This window comes from Quercus robur, chromosome 7, assembly GCF_932294415.1.
Source record: "Quercus robur chromosome 7, dhQueRobu3.1, whole genome shotgun sequence".
Lineage (NCBI taxonomy): Eukaryota > Viridiplantae > Streptophyta > Magnoliopsida > Fagales > Fagaceae > Quercus > Quercus robur.
The window spans coordinates 10,424,447-10,436,923 of NC_065540.1; the positions used below are offsets into that span (position 1 = coordinate 10,424,447).

The 12,477-nt window shown below is 34.5% G+C and overlaps 2 protein-coding genes across 2 annotated transcripts; both read right to left on the reverse strand.

Annotated features, from left to right (window-relative positions):
• Window positions 1-1,360: 1,360 nt before the first annotated feature.
• LOC126692175 (uncharacterized) lies at window positions 1,361-5,450 on the reverse strand. The gene is made up of 7 exons (XM_050387678.1): window positions 5,256-5,450; window positions 4,921-5,162; window positions 3,697-4,592; window positions 3,268-3,611; window positions 2,656-2,919; window positions 2,359-2,564; window positions 1,361-2,103 (listed from the first exon to the last, which is right to left on the reverse strand). The coding sequence occupies exons 1-7, from the start codon at window positions 5,416-5,418 to the stop codon at window positions 1,381-1,383; spliced, it is 2,838 nt and encodes a 945-aa protein (XP_050243635.1). The 5' UTR covers window positions 5,419-5,450; the 3' UTR covers window positions 1,361-1,380.
• Window positions 5,451-5,626: 176 nt separating this feature from the next.
• On the reverse strand, window positions 5,627-12,009 carry LOC126690999 (uncharacterized). The gene is made up of 2 exons (XM_050386086.1): window positions 11,647-12,009; window positions 5,627-6,148 (listed from the first exon to the last, which is right to left on the reverse strand). The coding sequence occupies exons 1-2, from the start codon at window positions 11,920-11,922 to the stop codon at window positions 5,627-5,629; spliced, it is 798 nt and encodes a 265-aa protein (XP_050242043.1). The 5' UTR covers window positions 11,923-12,009.
• Between the last annotated feature and the right edge of the window lie 468 nt (window positions 12,010-12,477).

Sequence of the window (12,477 nt, forward strand, 5' to 3'; positions counted from 1 at the left end):
TTTGTAGCAATAAACCTTTTTTTTTTTAGCAAAATGTGTAGAACTTAACTTGATTGGATCCACTAAGACTAGTCCACTAACAAAATATATAGGACTCAACTTGATTCACTAAGATTAAGACCAGCCCACTACCCCTCATGGCTCCATCCCACTAAATCTGATTTCTTCAAAAAAAAAAAAAAACGTGTAAGACTAAAGAAATCTAGAGAAATCTTTAGACAAAAACGTGTAATACTTTAGATTTCTTTAAGTGGGTCCGGACCATTCCATTGGCTTCTAGAGAAATCTAAGAAAACAAACAAAAAGAGTTTACTTTACTCTTTACTCTAAGGCCGACACTGCTTGGACTCTTTACTCAGCAGCAATGAGCAAAGCAAACTCCTCTTCATAAAAAAAATTAAAAAAATAAATAAATAAATAAAAAAGCAGACACCCAACAACAAACCATGAAAAAGACAAAAGAGACAAAGGAGGAGAAAACAAAAAACGAACCTAAAATGAAGGTTTATGTACACATCAAGTCTATTGCCAACACCAATTGATGAGTAAACCAACTAAAAAGAGTTTGTTTGTTTGTTTGTTTTTTTTTTTTTTTTTTCGCCTTTTGTAATCTTTTCTTCTACAAGCTAAAGATTTGGTGATAAGATTAGCCTTCATGTCACTTCAATGTAAGAAACGGGCCTCTTTATTTATTTTTTATTTTATTTTATTTATTATTATTATTTTTTTTAAGATGAGAAACAGGTCTATGATGACATTAGCCTTCATGTCACTTCAGTGTGAGAAATGGAATTTTTTTTTTTTTCATCAGATGAGAAAGCAATATTATATAATATATTATTGCTATTTGGGCCCTCTTATAGGTGGGGGCCTTAGGCGGTGGCCTAAATGAGGTTCAACCGGCACTGTGTGAGGAACATCATTCCCTCTTTTCTTGTTGAATAAACATTGCAGATTAAAAAAAGAAAAGAAAATTTTAGTGCGAAAGTTCATCCATAACTGTGGCATGTGAGCCTAATGGCTAGGATTTTGGTACTCAAAAACATTTTATGAGTTCAAATCTCTCATGTTGTCTAGTATTAGCCTCCAAGAGCGATGGGACAGTGGCTTAAGCTCAACTGGATTTTCTTTTGGCTATCATGCTGCACAAAGTGAAGAGTATTTTCTTTGATGGTTGATTTCTTAATTATTATCTTGAATTATGTTAAAATATTTAGTGAAGGTCCATATAGAGACAATTCCTTCTGATTTTTAATTTGTTTTTCTAACAATATGGCTTCAATTAATAAGATAAACAAGATAGCTTTTCAATTTCATATTCAAAATATGAAAAAAAAAAAAAAAAAAATTACATCATTCAATAGCAAGGCCAAGAACTTTTCATCTTTGAAAATTGAAAATTGACAAGCATAATGCAACTAATATAAAAAACAACAAAATAACAACAAAAGGAGAAAACCAAGTGCTAAAACCTCCATATTCTTCATAAGGATCATCTTCCCAGTCCATAGCCTCCTTGCTGTACTTTCTTCTCCCAGCACTAATTGCACCATTTTCTCTTTCAGCTAATCTAATATGAGATAAAATGTGAGGAAAAACCTTCTTATATGACTCTTCTCCAATCAATAGGTCCGAATGACCAAAGCCCTCCACTACAACTCTTTCATGTCTAAAACCAGGCTGGTGTAACTTCATGTACTTGTTAGCAAGAAAAGAAGTCTTTGGAGTTGCAAGGATAGTCCGTCCTCCGGAAATATAAAGCGTTGGGAGTGACATTCTCTCAGGATGGATCAAATATGAGTTGTTTCCTTTGCTGTCAACGATGTTACCAGCATTGCAGATTTTTCTAAGGTGGGGAAATGCAGCCATGGGAAGCATTGTCACATTTTCTTTGTTTAACCAGTAGTGCATGCTGGGGCTTAGGTTTTCATGCCAGAATGCGTTTCCAAATAGACCAGAAAAAATCTCACACTCATTGCAGGTGCATCTCTCATACCGGGGAATCATAAGGGCAATGGACTTCAAGAGCCGATGACGCAAACTAGACTTTGATGTTTCCAACATAGGCAGAATTTTATTCTTGCCTAGTATGACCATTGATAGCTGCACGGTGAATTGAAAGACCTTCTTAGGCTCAAGGAGAAAGAGGTTTATACAAAATTGTGCTATATCATGTTATGTCTTCATAAGAACTAGACATCTTATTTATTTACTTTTTATTTGTTTGCCTCTTGTTATTTGTTATTTTTATTCTGATAATTATAATTGGCTGAACATATTAGCAAGTTTGAGTCAATCAAATTCTGTATATTTTCTTGGAAACTAAATTTCATTACAAGAGAGAGAAAGAGAGCTTACGGGGAGCAGAGGAAGCCACATTTTAAACATGGATAAAGTATTTAGTTTGAAGAACATTGAAGTGTTGGTGCAAGACAAAGAAGCTATATTGGTTGCAGAGACATGCCCTCCCATGAGAGCAATATGTATGACTAAGCCTCCAACACAATGTGCAACAACATGTATCTTTATGCGCTGCCCATGCAATTCAAGGATCCTATTTATTGCTGCAAAAGAAAGAAATAAAGTGAGAACTGGAAAGACATTAAAGGTTAGTAAGAATTGATTTCAAGTGGGGTATATTTCTATATTCTTTACCAGCAGGGACATCAAATCTTCCAATATCTTCAATTGTGAAGTTGTTTGAAGGATTCAGTGGGTGCAACCTTGGTTGCAATAGCCATATTTCATGTCCTTCTTCCAGTAAAGTTCTGACTAGATCATTTGGTTCTGTTGGCAACCAGTAACTGTCAGAAGAATACCCATTAAGAAGGAGAACTGGGTATAATTGTTTTGGTCCTTCAAGCTTTGAGGAATTATGGGTGCATTTCCATTGCCTGCAACTGATAGTAAATCCATCCTCTGCATAATAAACAGGAAGGACACAGATTAGAAACTTTAAGTAATACAGCAAAGTAAAAGAAATAACATGAACTCTATGCTCCATTAGCATTTTGGTGATCAAGTAAAATCACGAAGTTGAGTGTACAGTTCAATGGTGGGGGTATTTCTTCTTCCATCAATTTATCTAATTTTTTTAGCTTGAAAGTGCATTTCATGAGTTCTTAATTTACATATTGGTAGAATTTAAATGAATATCCCTTAGTTCTATCATCTATGTAGTCTTTTGTTTCTGATTATGATCATTGATTCTCCTGAGACTGCATTGTATACTGACACCAACTCTGAGTAGATTTAGATTCCTTATACCTGTTTTAATTTCATGGAGAGTGCTGCTTGGATAAAATTTATGATACAAATCTTTTGGGGGGAAGTCCTTGTGACTCCCTTGTGGTTTCTGTACAAAATAGGTTCTGTAGAGTGTGTATAATAGATGACATATGAACCTTCCTTTGTTGTTTCCTCTAAGGCTTATCAAGCTCTTTAGAAGCTCTACCATGGAGACACTGAGCCTGCCTTTTAGAAGCATCATTTCTTCCTTGGAATTGTTCTCAGCAACTTTCTTAAAGATCACATGCAATGTTGTTGACTCCCTCCAAGCATATAATGCAAAGAGATAAGGATTCATTATCTTTCTTCCCTCGAGAATATATCTGCATGATATGGAATTTATTGATTCTCTCATATAAGCAAAGAAAATGAACAAGAAATTTACTTTATACTAAAACTTTCTCATACCTCGAGCCAGAAGAACCTGCAAGGAGGAGATGATAATGCATATACTGCGTGTAAGGAGTTCTGTAATCTACTTCACACAAACTTACTTTTCCATCTATGATATGTAATTTGTCCCTCTCAATGGCTTTTAATTCCACATATCCACCAACTTTGCCTCTTAGAAGAGGATGACAATCACTGAGGCCCTTCTGTTCTTGAGCATTCATCTTCACTTTGAGAAAAACTGTGCATTGCATACCCCCCACATAACCCCTCATGGTTTCTTCAAATGTGACAACTGATCTCTGATCACTCTTTACATTCTTATTTGAGACAGAATGTGGATTCTGAGAAGAAATTTCAATACTCTTGTACTTGAGAACATCCTTTACAAGGTGCCTACTTACATACTCAGCTGCAGATGCGATGGTAAGAGATGGGTTTATGCCAACAGAACATGGGATTAGAGAACCATCGCAGACATAGAGGCCTTGGTGTACCATGACTGAAGACTCTGGGTCAAATACTTGGCCACTGGGGTTGCAAACACCATATGAAGGATCTGATGATGCATTGCACCCACCTAAAAGATGGACAGATGTGCTTCGGTACCTTGATAAGAAGAGGATTCCTCCTAATTTCTTAGTGAGCTTTTGAAAGGCTTTGACTTTTTGTGGGAGTAAAGGATCATGGGGTGGACTAAAGCAAATTCTGTTCTTGTCCTTGTCCCACATAATCTTCCCGTCACTGTCATCATAACCCATTGCATTAAGAGCAATAGCTTGGCATGCTTTAAAACCCAAAATATGTCTTATCTTTTCAATGATCCCATGAAACAACCAGTGGCCAGTTGGCCAACCATAACTTACAATCCCTTTAAATAGCAGGTGTGGATAAGCTGTTGGAAGTACAGCACTCTGTGCCAATAGAAAAAGGGTGTGTCAGAAAAGTCCACAATGAAAAAGAATGTTTATAGTTCTACATTCATACATGTCTATGTATGCAAAACATTTTTGGATATTAAGAGATTGTATGCTTATAGAGATTTTCTAGAGCAAAGACCTAGACTGCATGGCCGCTTAAAACTAGATGACCATACCAGTTAAGGCCATTTATCATTGGAGTATGGATTGTGGTATATTAGTATCACCTGAATCCGATGATCAAACCATATCATGACAAGTAGTTAAGATGAAGGGAAACCCAGTTAGAAGTACAGTGCATTTAGTTTTTAAGTTTTTAGACCTGGATGGTGAATCCCAACGAAGATGTGTAAGAAGAAGAGATGGATGGCCCTGGCCGTTCTTGGAAAGGTATCTTTGAGAGTTGCTTTCTGTCTAATCCGAAAGAATTCAAGGGTGCCGGGCTTCCAGCAAGACAGGCTACAGTATTCCCATTACAGCTGAATCCAGAGCCAAGTGCATCCGAAAGTTTTAATCCTCTCATTTGTGACTGGAAAAGTGTTTCAGTTGTGCCTAAAACTCCCGCTGTTGAACAATATAAATGGAACTCGTTAAAAAATGTTTGTTTTAAACAAAATTTCTACGAAGTACACACTATTTATAGCTACTGCTTTGTACCTGAGAGGACTACAAAATCACTGGTTATATAGTCAATCTCATTCAAGTAAACACGCCATCTTCTCTTTTTGCTATTTTTGCCTTCTTGGCAAGTATCATACGGGTTTTTAACTACATACTGAGCTTGACATTCTGTTCTAATGTCACATCCTGCCTGCAACATAAAGAAACTTCGATTTTAAAAGGGAAGTTAACATACAGAACTATAGAAGTGAATGAGAAACAGTTTGGACAACCCAACAAATATTACTTCATATTATTCCATATAGCATTTGAAAATACAAAACCATTACATAGGATCAGATACCGGATTTAAAAGAAAATGAGCTGCTCTAATCTCTTACCACCATTTTGGTTTTGGCCTTCCGGCCTCAAAATCTGAGAAGCAATTTTATATCCATGGAACTTTCTTGACTGAAGTAAATTAAAATATAATTTATTAACAATATAAGAAGTGATGGAAAATATGCCTGGATTGCTGAAACTAGATAATTTTTGTCTGTAGAACTTTTGGCATCATAAGGACAACCAGAAAGACAGTTTCCACAGGCCACACAGCTGCCCATTCGCTGAGGTGTCTTTGAATTAGCCATTGGCTCTTCAAGATCAAAATTTATGCTTAGCTTCACTGAAGTCTCAAAACATTGTTCAATCTGTTCTTCAGCTATTTCTCCAAAGACTTTCACAGCAGGAAACTGGATGGGAACACTTTGTATTCTCAGCATGGCAGCAGCAGAAGCTTCACAGATATCCCAATCCCTTTCCCAATCTTTTGGCCACTTTGGGTTCCTTCTAGCACGAACTGGGGTTGGCACTGTCACTCCTGCATTCACAAGTGAACCTCCACCAAGCCCACAGGCCACTACTGCTACAGAGTCATTTTGTTCATGTACCTATATTCTCATCAAATACACACATAAATTCATCATCAACACTGAAGTCTATAGTTAAGAAACCAAAGATGTTTTAATCAAATTTTGGACTCACATGACTACCACTTTTTTTTGCCTCTACAGGCCCAATGTGCTCAAACAAAATCCATTCCATTTCGAGGTTAAGTTTATATCTCCAACTATGTAAAGTGTCCCTTAAATGACGCGACAGTCTATATGCTTTTAAATTTGTAATGTCTACTAATCTAAGCCATGAAATGGATCTATATTTCAAATGAAAATGATCATTTTCCCAATTGGTTTTGGTGGAACCAATCTATATAATTTAATTATTAGACTAAATTGTAATTTACACATTTAAAGTTTAGAGTAATTTTAATGTTACCCCTTAAAGTTTCAAAATTTTGATCCGTTCCCACAAGTTACATAGCATTTAGATTTGGGATTCTTTTACTTCATTACTCCAAATGCACAACCAGCAATCTCCTCTCATTTTCTTAGAAAATCAAATTTTTCTCGGCAAACAAACACCAAAAAAGCTACTTTGCATCTCTTTGTTTGATTCCCGAGAAAAGCAAAGCAAAATTCAAAATAGAATGATTCCGGTGAAATTAAGAACCGAAAAAGAGAGTGATTCTGGTTTTACAAGTGACATTATAAATAATTTAATTAATAATTTTAAAATTGTAAAAATTAAAAATAACTTATCGTATTATTTACTAACAATTTTAAATGAGTTTTATACTTTATAATAAATATAAATGGGTAGGACAAAAAAAGTATAAACAATTAAATTAACATTACAAAAAATAATGACAACGATATAACTTTTTATTTTTTTTTTTTTTTTTATAACATAATTAAGAATACATTATTTAATTGAACTTCCCTCAACGTAGGTGTGGGGCCCGAGAATTTGTGGTCCCGGCCCACTTCATAATAGGGCCCAAGATCCAAACCAAGGAGAATGATTTCCGAGAACGCGAAGTAAAAATCCAAAAAATGCCCAAATATATGGCCGAGGATGATCTTATACTTGGCACCTCACAAAACGCCTGAAGAAAAGGACAAACTCAGTACAGGGACAGTACAAGGAAGAAAGCTGCCAACACCGTAGTATGGAACCCTACATCTGACAGGCCCATACTCCAAACCATGCTATTTAACTTTTCCAACCACCCCCAACCACTCTATGTATGGATTGATAGGATGGGTCTGTACCCCAAAAAGCAAAACTTACACGTGGACACTAAACGGAAAGTAAACACTAATATAAAAGGGAAAGAGAGCCAAGGGGGAAGGGGATCCCCAGAAAAATGAAAATCCTACAAAAGGGAGAAGGGGAAGGATACTATGCTCCTCGGACGTAGTTTGAGGACTTAAACCCTACAAGCCGCACCGATGGAAGGCTTAGCTAGTCAAGCCAAGTCCACCCTCATGTAAGCTTCCATAAAAACCACGACTAAACCGCTGACTAGTGACCAAACTCCAACCTTTCAAGCCCACACTCTACAAATTATATTGTTCGGACCCTTTACATACGAGCCCAATGCCATTCTTGGGTCGTGAATAATCGTGTCCCTACAGTAGGATTGATATTTTTTTCTTGTAAAAATCTATTCTAAAATAAAAAGGAGTTAAATTAGATGTTAATGACTTAAAACACAAACTATTCTTTAATATTTAATAAATAAGTTATATATCATTTCCAATTAATACTAATTTATTATCATACAAAAAAAAAGAAGAAGGAGAAAATTAGTAAAATACATTCAATGGCACATGGCTGGACCAGGCTGGTTGCCATGCATTTAGGTGCATCACCCAAAGTCCCCAATTCGCATGTAAATGCAATCGGTATTAATTCACAGACTGCCATCTTTCAAACTACTCCACTATTTTATTTTATTTTTCTTTACTTTTGTTGTCTTTAAAATGTAAACCTCATATTATTATACTAGTATATTTGTATCTCTTTTCTTAAACCCACCCATTGTTAGTGTTTTATGACTTTTGTCTCATTCGATCTCTCTCCCCCTCCGAACTAGTTCATAACCTAAAGGCTAAAACCAAAAGTTCTTCCTTTTGACTCTTTTAAGCACCACATTTCTCACTTTGCTTCTCCCACCTCTTTAAATCTTATTTTACCCACAAATTTTAGATTTCCTCAAATCTCATCTTACTCACAACCAGCAACCATGTTACCTTCAATGAGAGATAAGCACCAACTTTGCCGTCAAAATGAGGAAGATTTCTATTTATTTTGCTCAATTTATTGAAATTGTTGAAAATCGATTTAACAGTCCCAGTTCATGATTTTCACGGTTTGACTGGTGGTTTCTGGTTAAACTTACTTTTTCTTTTAATTTTCAGTTTTGGTAAGAATCGAAACATATTAGTGTCTGGTTCTTGGTCAAACCGACTGGTCCGGTTTGACTTTTATTTAAATTTGATTAATTTTTTTCTCATATATATAGTAAAACCATTATTATTATTATTTTTTTTTATCCTCAAAAGTCTATGAATTTTTACTTATTTTTATATTATCAATAAACTACAAATACTTATTTGATATTTGATATCATTTCAACATATACGCTTCAATATTAAATCTATAAGTACAAAATATAATTTATATATAACTAAATCGAGCTTTATATTCATGAACTTGTTCACGAATACATTATTATATTTGAGTTTGACTAACTTAATAGTTTAGTTGAAACTTAAACTTGAGCTTGGCTTGTTTGCTTAACAAAAGAATATAAACTAGCATTTTTTTTTAACTAAACTTAAGTTATTTATAAACAACTTGTTTCATTTACCACCCTAAGAAAAATTGAAAAATTGAAAAATGAAAAGAAAGATAAGTGGAAAAAACTAAAAAAAAAATTATGCTATTTATTTTATTAAGATGCCACTTTATCAGAAATAGAAGAACTTAAATCAAAAGCCTAACCTCATAATGCTGATAACATTTTGAAATTTTAGAAATTGAAATTAAAATTACTCCGAATTTTAGAGGTGTAAATTATAATCTTTTTCTAAAAAAAATACTACATTAATGTAGAGAGGGATTGTCTTAACATGTCTCTTTGGGTTAGTTGTTTATAAAATTAAACTTTTAACAAATACTCCTAAATTGAAGGTTGTATTTTTGAAAGAACAATTTTACAAGTCAAAGTTTTTTGTTTAAAAAAAAAAAAAATTGGATGGTCAGTAAAGGAGGAGGTGACGTTCGAAGAGAGACAAATATAAAATATTATAAAAAATGCATTAATTATAGTTTGAAATTTGGTATAGCATGTGAAAAGAGTTGATTCTCCTAATTAAACACTTATATAATATTGGTTTGATTTTATTTTGAGAACAATCATATTGTTCTTAAATTGTTTTTAGCACAGATAACCACAAATGACTAGCTAAAGACGCCATCATTATAATAAGAAGGCGAAAGTATCTAATTTGTTTTTCTATTTTACATGATTTTGGTGGATGCTCTTACAGAGTCAAAACATAAGTGGAAGAGTCAAAACATAAGTGGATGCTCTTACAGAGTAAGTGGATGCTCTTACAGAGTCAAAACACACCTCTTGTTTAAAGGGTCAAATAACACCGATAATATAAAAAGTAAGCTCAACAAAAGCATAGAATGATTGATAAAGACAACATTCAGCTAATTAATGTGGGAACGGTATTTGTCCATCACCTGACTCAGGAGTCAGGACAAATCAACCTTTGGTATGTGAAAAAAGTGGACTCTTTCAGCTAATTAATGTGGGAAAGGCTATGAAGCACGGGGGCGTTTCGGGACTTGGGTGCGGGTGTGGGGGCGGGTGCGGGACTGGTAATTTTTGAAAAAGTAGGGTGCGGGTGCGGCGGGACTCGGCGATTAAAAAATTATTAAAAATATTATTATTTATATTTTCTATATATTTTTACTATAAAAATATTCTTAAAAAACACATTAATATACTTGATTCATAAAACAAAGAAAGAAGAAGGCAAAAAACACATCTGAGGTCAGAATTTCGGCTGCTTCGGTGAGTTTTAAGGCCAATTTCGGCCGTTTTCGGCCGTTTCTGGCCTGTATCGGCCGTATCAGTCGCCGGCCGATACAACCCGATATTGCCGATACGGCCCGATTCTGGCCGAATCAGCCCGATTCGGCGCGAATCGAGCCGCGTCGGCTCGAATCCGAGAAAAAAAAAAAAAAAAAAAAAAAAAAAAAACTCAGACGCGGCCGGACTCGCGGTCAACCGCGTCGGACGCCGCGTCCCGCGTCGCGCCGCGTCGGACTCGGGTGCGCCACCCTCCCAGCCGCGTCCGTGCTTTCTAGGGGAAAGGTCAATCTTTAAACTTTAATGACGTTGAGAAAGAGAGAGAAAGAAGAAAGTAAGAAACTACAGTTACGAAAAATTATTGGTCTTGTTTGAAGTAAGACGGTGAGTCTGTTTGGATAGAACTTATTTTATTGAAATTGAAAATTAAAAATATTGTAGGAAGATAATTTTTAAATATGTGAATAGTACCGTGTGATCTATTTTTAAAAGTTGTTGAAAAGTAGAATTTGTGGGTCCGTAAATAGTACACGGATGCACTATTCACAGAAAAATAGTCAAAAGTTGCAGTTACTGTTCATGAATAGTAGCCGTAATTGCTCAAATCCCATTGAAACACGGCTTGAAAAAAAAAAAAAAAAGCGACAAACACAAAACTCAAAACGTGTATCCAAACTCCACCATTATTGAGAGTTGGATTCATTTATGATTTCAAGATTTTATTTTTTTGAGAAACAAATATACACGCAAGAGAGGGGGAAATGAATATAATTTCAGGATCTTGTTTGAAATGAATAGATAATAAAAATCTTAAGAAAGGTTTGTCCCTTAATTAAAACAAGCACAAACAAGAAAAAGAATAAAAACCTTTGTATTTATCACTTCTAAGTTCTAACTTTGATTTTTATTTTTTATGATATCAAGATTTTGTTTGAAAGGAATAGATATACTGAATAATTTATTCCTTAATTAAAATAAGAATAAACAGAAAAATAAAAATAAAAATCTTTCGACGTATCACTTCTAAGTTCTATAACCCTCTTTTTTTTTTAACTATGTAGAGTCGTATATAGTCTCCAAACACTTGAAAAGGCCATTCTTGAGCTGTGTTCAAGGCCTTCTTTTCTTTGCTGCTCTTCACCATTGCTATGGTGAAGATTGGTGAGAGTAAAGCATAGCATAAATCAAATTTCTAAAATAATACAACAAATAATAAAGCAAGAGGTAACGTGCAGTATGTGATTTGAGCAAAATTAACTCATTTTTTTTTATGGACGAATAATTGATGGAATGGGTTGGCACACTTAAAGTATCCATATTATTTCTCAAAAAAAAAAAAAAAAAAAAAAAGTATCCATATTATTCTCTAAAGTATTATTGTGTGTTATCATGGTTTTCATGTTTACGTAGAGCATATATAAAAAAACAGAAAATAACCTGGAATAGAGCATCTTCTGGGCCAAATCTGAGGCCTAATTTCTGGCTCTCCATCCTCACATTGGACATGATCTTCAAGCTATCAGTTGGGAAATCCTGAGCTTCCCATCTCTTGCCTTTCTCTAATAAACACACCTTAATTCCTGCCATTGACATCCTACATGCAGCAACAGAGCCACCATAACCAGACCCAACAACAACTGCATCATAACCATCTTCTTCTCCATCATCATCACCAACCCTTTCTACTAAGTCTAGCTCTCCTTGTCTCTTCATTTTTCTTCTCTATATCTAAATCAAAGATTCTTGACCCTGAGCCTGAAACAATAATAAATAAACTAACACATTCAAAGTTTAATTAGTTTGAGATGGATTTTCAAGTCACAGAATAGATTGCCTAATCTATGTTATATATATACAAATAAATATACATAGACAAATATCCAAAACTAACTGAAATTTTAATTTGTCAAACAAAGCGGCTAGGGGGCCATGATGATGATGCCCCGCACCACCATTATCTATTCTCTCTTGCGACGCAACTGAGCAAGTCTTATTATTATTATTATTTGGAAATTCAAAGTCTTATATTTATTTATTGGACTATTATGTTTAAATTGTATTATGAATGTGATTTACATTGATAGTGTACAACATTGTTACAATAATAACATATTTGATACAGTGGCGACTCTAGAAATTTTGTCTAGGGTCTTCCTATTTCACTTTGAAAAAATTTTGAGTCATTTCGGGATATTTCGGTAAATACTGACTAAAATTCAAGATTTGATTGGTATGAAGTTTATGCTTAAAAAAAAATGTTATTAAAAC

Coding starts and splice junctions, on each gene's coding strand:
- LOC126692175 (XM_050387678.1), bottom strand. CDS start 5,418: ATGTTGCAGGCAGGATGTGACATTAGAACAGAATGTCAAGCTCAGTAT. Junction 4,593..4,920: donor CGTTGGGATTCACCATCCAG/GTCTAAAAACTT, acceptor CTATTGGCACAG/AGTGCTGTACTTCCAACAGC. Junction 2,565..2,655: donor AAGATTTGATGTCCCTGCTG/GTAAAGAATATA, acceptor TTTCTTTTGCAG/CAATAAATAGGATCCTTGAA.
- LOC126690999 (XM_050386086.1), bottom strand. CDS start 11,922: ATGAAGAGACAAGGAGAGCTAGACTTAGTAGAAAGGGTTGGTGATGAT. Junction 6,149..11,646: donor CAGAAGATGCTCTATTCCAG/GTTATTTTCTGT, acceptor ATGAGAATATAG/GTACATGAACAAAATGACTC.